This window comes from Hemiscyllium ocellatum, chromosome 20, assembly GCF_020745735.1.
Source record: "Hemiscyllium ocellatum isolate sHemOce1 chromosome 20, sHemOce1.pat.X.cur, whole genome shotgun sequence".
NCBI lineage: Eukaryota > Metazoa > Chordata > Chondrichthyes > Orectolobiformes > Hemiscylliidae > Hemiscyllium > Hemiscyllium ocellatum.
Genome location: NC_083420.1, coordinates 40964044 through 40971888, shown reverse-complemented (window position 1 = coordinate 40971888; position 7845 = coordinate 40964044). Strand labels below are relative to the sequence as shown.

General features: G+C 40.2%; 1 protein-coding gene across 2 annotated transcripts; it reads right to left on the bottom strand.

Annotated features, from left to right (window-relative positions):
* Positions 1-222: 222 nt before the first annotated feature.
* Positions 223-4918, bottom strand: psmg3 (proteasome (prosome, macropain) assembly chaperone 3). Of its 2 annotated transcripts, none has more exons than XM_060840297.1 (3): positions 4841-4918; positions 2585-2867; positions 223-779 (listed from the first exon to the last, which is right to left on the bottom strand). In XM_060840297.1, exons 2-3 carry the CDS (start codon positions 2798-2800, stop codon positions 627-629), a joined length of 369 nt encoding a protein of 122 aa, XP_060696280.1. In that variant the 5' UTR covers positions 2801-2867; positions 4841-4918; the 3' UTR covers positions 223-626. The 2 variants fall into 2 exon arrangements, with proteins under 2 accessions (XP_060696280.1, XP_060696279.1); XM_060840296.1 differs by having other exon boundaries at positions 4753-4875.
* Between the last annotated feature and the right edge of the window lie 2927 nt (positions 4919-7845).

Below are 7845 nucleotides of genomic sequence, written 5' to 3'. Positions count from 1 at the left end.
TCATGCTGCCTGTGATCCAGACTAATACAGCTTGTTGCAGCCTTTCAAGTTGAAAGAGTCCCAGATCATGAGGCAACTAAACAAAAAATTAAAGGGAACCATAGAATGAATTCTTCTGGGACACCAGTAAGAAGCTATTACTTGTTTAATAGCAGTTAAAACATTGCAGACTAAATCACAAACAGCTGCCCAGAATCACAGGCACTGACTAACAAGGAATCCTTTTCATAAGCTTTTATTCCAATACATTTCCCAATATTTCCACTAATTCTTTGCCTCTGTACATCCAAGAGCAGAATGCAAAATCTAGCCAGTCATTCTCCCTTTACCAGTGTCCTACTGTACTTTCAATATCCAATTATAAGTCTAAATTAAAAATCAGGTATCTATTGCCTTGGGAGTTTGTGGAGTCTTAAAATGTTGCAATGATGTTCCTCAATTAAGTACAAACATGAGCTTCCCAGTTCAATGGCCATCCATCATCGAGCTACTCTTCTTATTTCCATTCAATAACATCCGTTCAAGTAGAAAACTGTGTTGTGACATTGTTGCCCATGAATGGAGAAGTCACAGCAGATTTTTACAAAAATTAGTTAGTCTCAGCCCTGCTGTCTAACTAGGAAATTTCACCAGAGTCGGCAACTCTGAATCAATTTTTTGATAGATTTAATACTCTCCAAATTTGCATCCTTGAGGGCCAACGCAAGTAGCACTGGTTTGTTCCCAGACTCCTCAGACACAAAAGTCACAAGGTGCTTTGCATAAACATGGATTAGAGGCTGTAAAGAAAAACAGTAAAAGGTTTTGTAAGTATACAATAAAGCGAACACTCAACATCATCAATTTAAAGCTGAAACATTCAATTGGGGGAAGTGGGAGACCACTGATGTGAAATAAGATAGTCAAGCACTCTGAAAGGACATATCATGGTAATACTCAAGGTCACAGTATATGGTAAATTTCTGAACAGCTGATTAGACAATCAGAATATAAAATCAATGCTAATAACAGAGACAGTCAAAGCTTTTCACCTTGCACTCATCAGGATGATAATGCAAAAAGCAGAGAATTGAAAAGTTTCTATTTATACAGCATGAAATGTGGGTGCTGATTGGTCGGGCTATCATTGAGTACAGTCCAATGGGATTCCTATAGTTCTGCACGTTAACATCAATCCTGGTGAACAGAACCATAGGCATCAGCTCATTGTTGGCTTAATGCTCAGATAGGGTGTATCAAAATGATCCCAAGAGATAGTGCTATGCTGATGAAATCATCATTCTCAATATATCCTGAAGACTCATGAAAGAGCCTCTCAGCAACACCACTTTTAAACCTGAATGACATCCAGTTTACAGCAGATTATTCTGGAAGTTGGTGATGTCTCAAATTTAAAATAGCAGGTGAAGCTAGTTGTCTTACACTTCTATTTTTCAGTGAACGCATTTGCAGTTTACTCCCCTTACAAGGTCTACATCAAGCCAAATAAGTTTTTTGTCTGCCACTTAAAGCTACATACAAATTTCAGTGCCAGTGTGATGCCACTATTTAAAAATTCTACATTCTCGTCAACTACTACTTTCAATGATCTAACCTTCCGGGATACAGAATTCTCAATATTCACTATTCTTGGAAAAAAATCCCTTTGCATCTCAGTCCTAAACAAGTTTCTTCTTATTCTACAATAATAATCTAGTATATCCTTTCTTAAATAGAAGGACCAAAACTGTATACAAAAAACTCCATATGCAGCCTCACCAACATCCTTTATAGTTATAACAACATTTCCCCATTATTAAACTCCAAATCTCAACCAGGGTACCAAAATAAGCTTTTCAGGCTGCTCACATAGCTACATAATTCAGACTACAAAGTACATGTCTAAATCCCACAGCATTTTAAAAAAATTATTCTCAGTAAACATCTTTCCAGGTAAGATGAACAAGACTGATTACTTAGTCAGCAAAAAAATCTGAGAGATTATATTGCTAAGTTAATAGGTTCTAAACTGACCACAGGGATAACAAACACAACAAATAGTGAACACAACTTTTTTTTTTAAGATAAGCAGTGCACTGTATGTAGGTTATGGCAGTGGATCAAATGGTATGGATCATTGTTTTTGCTCCACATTTGCCTTTTCCCACCCTTTTCATCTAAGTCTAAGCACCTTTCTATTTCCTTTTTCCCTGGTATGTTTATCTAGCTTCCCCTTAAATGCCTTTCATCTCAATCACTCCCAGGATAAAATAAATCCTTCTGGATTTATTGAAGAAAATTTAATCTCAATTATTTTTGATGTTGACAGTCTGTTTAATTTCAATACATAGTGCCTTTATTCTGCAGTTACACACAGTATTTTAAGGGCCTAAATTGTGAGCTACCTGAATGACATCTTCATGAACACTACACATGCATGCACATGTGTTAATTAAATAAATTATTTATGGCCCTTTTTTTGTTTCCTCTATAAATGGAAGTATTTTTGATGTCTATCCTACCAATTCATTCTTAAAGATCTAATTGGGTCACCCCTCAACCTAGCCAGCCTGTTCAGACCTTCCCTGTCCCTTGATCTTCTTACCTCATCCTTTCCCATGAGGATCTTTGTGCTAAGTGTGGGTTTGCTGATTTCATTTGCCACACAATGTGGTGCAACAGAGATCAATGTTCCCATTTTGCCATACTGCGTGACCACCACAAAGATATGATCGCTGAACAGTGTGCACACAACCTCAGTCAGGATTCCATCAACAATCTCTGTAGTCTGCTTGGACCGGATAATACTTTCCGCTGCCATAAGTATCCTCTCAGATTGACAGTTTCTGATTAATTCAAGAACATAGATTCTAGAATTGATTCTTTACCTAAATTGAAAAAAAAATCAAATTAAGACATTTCCAAAATATCATAACATTTCTAGCTCAGTTACATTCATAATCACTAACAATAATGAAAGTTCCTAACAATAAAACAGAATTTGCATGTTCCAAATCTGAAGTTGCACTCTTGCTGGCTGTAAAAAAACAATGCCATAGGAATAAGTGGAAAAAATATATTTTGGTTTTGTAAGTCAGTCTTCCAGCATCAGACTTCTTACCTTAAAAGTACCACATTGTTTGCCCCTTACAGCAATTATGGCATTAAAATCCTTTCCAAAGGCTTGAGCACTGAAGATAGTAATACTGTTAGCAGAGCTGCCTGCCAAGCAGTTGACCCAGGTAACTCATGTTTCTACTCTGATTTGAACTAAGATGCTAGCTTATTAAATTTTTTAAAAACTCAGAACTGTGGATGCTGTAAATCAGAAACAAAAACAGAATTGCTGCTAAAACTCAGCAGGTCTGCAGCACCTGCAAAGATAAATCCAAATTAACGTTTCAGGTCTGGTGAGTCTTCTTAACTGAACCTGAAACATCAACTGATTTCTCTTCACAAATGCTGCCAGGCCTGCTGAGCCTTTCCAGCAAAATCTGTTTTTGCAGCCTTATTAAGCAGGCAAGGGGTGTCATCCCCACTTGCTGGCGAAAGTGGATGCCCTGTTACAGCTGCCACTTCAACAAAGCTACAATCTGCATCATCAGATGGGTGTGGGCAACATAACTGTACTATTTTGAATAACAGGAAAGTTATCCACCAATGTCTTGGGCAAAGTTTACCCCTCAGATTAACTGTTTTACTGCCATCTGGTCATTGACATTTGTCAAGAGTATGGTGTTGGAAAAGCACAGGAGGTCAGGCAGCATCTGAGGAGCAGGAGAATCGATATTTCGGGCATCAGCCCTTCATCAGGAATCTAGGCTTATGCCCGAAACATTGCATCTCCTGCTTTTCAGATGCTGCCTGACCTGCTATGCTTTTCCAGCACCACACTCTCAAGTCTGATCTCCAGCATCTGCAATCCTCACTTTGTCCTAGGTTGGCATTTGTGGTACACAAATTGGCTGGATTTCCTACCTGATAACATTGACAGTACTTCAAATACTAAATGAAGCATCACATTTCTCTCCAGAGTCTTGACCTGCAAAGTATATCCAGCATTTTTCAACTTTTTAAAAAGTGTCTGATTAACTCAAGACATCAGATCAAAATACAACATTTACACTTTCTGAAGTTCTCCCTTTCTAAAAGTGTTAAGCATTCTGAAACACAACGTCATAGTCCACAGTCAGAATTTTTAAGTTAGATTCTCTACAGCATTGAAACAGGCCCTTCAGCCCAACAAGTCCACACCAACACTCCAAAGAGTAACCCACCCAGACCCACTTCCCACTGACTAATACACCTAACACTCCTGGCAATTTACATTGGCCTATTCACCTGACCTGGACATCTTTGGATGATGGGAAGAAGCCAGAGCATCCGCAGGGAAACCCACACACAAGTGTCCCGAGGGGGGGATCGAACCCGGGTCCCTGGCGCCGTGAGGCAGCAGTGCTAACTGCTGAGTCACCTATTACAATCTCTGGGTCAAAATCCTGGAAACCTACTCCCTATTCCCCCCCCCCAACAATATAACGTGCATACCTACAGCACATCAGTTCACCACTCGCTCACTGAAAATTAGTAATGGGAAATAAACGCTGAAGATCACGTGGAATGAAAGAATAAAAGGAAGCGGCGACATGAATCAGTTTTTCCTGCCTCTCTCTTGAACACTGATGTCCCTCTCTTGCATTTCCAGAACATTCCGTGTTAAACTCTCGAACCGAGGCTCTATGAACGCTGAAGCCAGCGGTGGGGGAGATTTACCGTCCATCGTGCACGCTCTTTAAAGGCTTCCTTCTGCTGACCGGTGATTTAGAAAGCCGCACACCCCACGTTATCAGAAAATGCTCACCGCACGGGACTAACTCCCCTGGAAATCCGACAAACCGATCGTAGGCCAAGCGCGCATGCTCATAACCGAAACAGCGGGTTTCCCCCATTCTGCGCATGCTCAACTGTCCCCCCACCCCACCCCCGCACGCGCAACTTTCAACGGTTGTCCCGTGCGATGCGAGGCTTTTCTCAATGACAGCAACGGGTCTTCATAAAGAACCTTCCAAGTAATAAAACCTCCCAAAGACTTTTAATCAAAGGGTTATAAAGACAGTATTCGAAGATATGGAGAGCAAGTGACCACCAATTCAGGCAATGGTTTTTAAAGGATCGTCACAAATATTAAAAGAGAGGAAAAAGGAGGAAGAAAGGTTAAAGGAGGGGAATTCAGACCTTGGGACCACGACACATGAGGATTTGGCTGCCACTGATTCAGAGATGCTCAAGGAGTCAAGGTGTGTTCAAGACGCCAGTATCAAAACAATGCTGATATCTTGGGAGCCTGTTTGCTGGGGAAGGTTTCAGAGATGTGGGAGATGTCATGGAGAGACTTGTACCCAAGATATTGTCATGATAAAATCAAAGTATTGCTGGACCAGGTGCCAGTGTGGGTGACTAAGTGAACAGGTCTTACTTCACGTTAGGATAGGGACAAAGGTTGTGGATATACTTATGCTCAAATTTGTGAGGGACTGATGGCTGACTAGGAACAAATTAAAAAGTTGTGCCACAATGGCAAGTTAACTCTGGACCCTAAATAAAATCTGAAAGAGCTGTGATTGCTGTAATCAGAAACAAAAAGGAATTGCTGGTAACCTTAGCTGGTCTAGCAGCATCTGTGGAGAGAAATCAGAGTTAATGTTTTGGGTCCAGTGACCCTTTCTCAGATATGATCGCAGCTAGGAAAATATTGGTTTCTGTGTAGAATATAGGGTGAAGGAAGGGGTAAGGAGTAAATGATGGTTGGGGGATACAGTCTAAAGAGAGAGGAACAGCATCTCATATTCTGCCTTAGGAGCATATAGTAAGTTCACCAGCTTCAAAATCTCCCCACCTCCTTGACCTGACCCAACCTGTCCATCTTCCTCCTCGCATATCTGTCCTTCCCATGACCAGTCATAATAAGCCCCTACCTGCATCCACCTATCACCATCCCATACACCTTTCCACCTCACTCACATTTATTTCTGAGTTCCCTTTCTCCCTCCCCAGTCTTGATGAAGGGTCCTGACCTGAAACATTGACTTTCCTGCTCTCCTGATGCTGTCTGACCTACTGTGCTCTTCCAGCTCCACATTTTATTGATTCTGATTTCCAGCATCTGCAGTCCTTATTATCGAACAGGTTACTGTCAATGGTTAGCCTGGTTTTGCAGGTGGAAGAGGAATTCTAGTCATCTGACCCTTGTGCAATGTAAGGGACCATGCACAGTTATATAGATATAACTATTAAGCTTTTCCTTAAAAATGTTGCATTATTCTCGAGAGTGGCTGTTGATATCAGAGTGGTCAGGATTGTAGTTCTGGATAGAAAATCAATGAGGAACATTAACATAGGGTCACCAATGTTATTGTCTGGCAATGCAGTCCACTAATGGTCTATATTGATCAGATTTAACAGATGAACTCATAGTCCAAGGGATACAGTACACTGAACCATTCAGGTTTGATTTTTGTATAATCCTGGTAGCATTTTTCTAAAGGGTTAAGCAGGTACACTGAACATTCTGCCAGTGAAATCTGTTGGGATATGTTTTAAGACCTGACTTTGTGCATTTCGCAAAACTGAATTCCTTGAGTGCATGCTATAAAGGGACTATTGACTCTAATTTGCTATTTTTATAACCTTGCTAATCCTGATGTAAACATAGTGTGGAAAATAAAGCAAAGGCACTGTTGTTGAGCGAAATTTGACTTATTCCAGTTGATAGCATTAAAGGTACTTTGCCAGAAGAGGGCAGTTTTATGCAGTATTTTAAGTGTGTTCAATATTCAATTGTTTCTAAAGTGGTTTTGAAGTAAACTGTCCAATCTATTGTATTCAAAATTTGGTTTGTTCTTTTAGAATTCAAACATTTTATTGTGTTATGTCTGCATGGATCTGCATACTTGTTTTCAGTAATCTAAACTTTTAAACACCCAGATATGTTTTTTGTCAGGGTGAAATGTAAGAACTATTTCCTACTAAATCTGTATTTTAAAACATAACTAAACTATCCAGCTGAAAGTTGTGTTTTGTTGGTCATCTTCAGTATTGTTGGGATTCGGGGAGTACCTCTCCTCTTGAGGACCAGTGAGTGTTCTTGCCATATCTTATCAAACACAAGTAAAGCTAAAATAATGCAGAATCTGTAAATCAGAAATAAATAAAACTGAAGTGCTGGACAAATTCAGCAGATCTGACAGCATCTGTAGGGAAAGAAATAGAGTTAATATCTTGAGTCCAAAATCTCTTCTTCAAAACCTAGTTCTGAAGCGTCACATGTCGAACTCAAAAAATTATCTCTGTTTTTCTCTCTCTCTACAGATTCTACTACTAGTGCATGGTCTCTGCTGTACCTATTTTTTTGCCCGGGACACCTCATCAGCATGAACAGCAGTACACTTTCATTGTACACAATCCCACTTTTTTTAGTCCATGAGAAAACAGTGCACAATGGATAGCAGATCCAGGATGGGTGCAGAGTGGCCAACATTGCGCTTCTCATCCCCCAAATGGAGACAATCCTCTCTCTTGTAAAAGAAGACTGGGATCTCTTCTCCTGGGACGCTAAAACACTTGTGACCTGTCAACTGTGTAAATACAGCTGTTCATTCTGTTGCGACTCTCATTAATCTAGCTGTCAGTATCACTCGGTGCAATCAATGGTTAGAAGTTGTATACAACATCTTCCCACTCCTGTATCTTGTAGGTACCAGCAGGATGTTCACAGCCCCAGTACTGAAAAATGCTGATCCACTGGATGAGAGTTCTAAAGAATAGAGCTCAGAGGCCTCAGAGGAATCATTGGCAAAACTGCCTCTT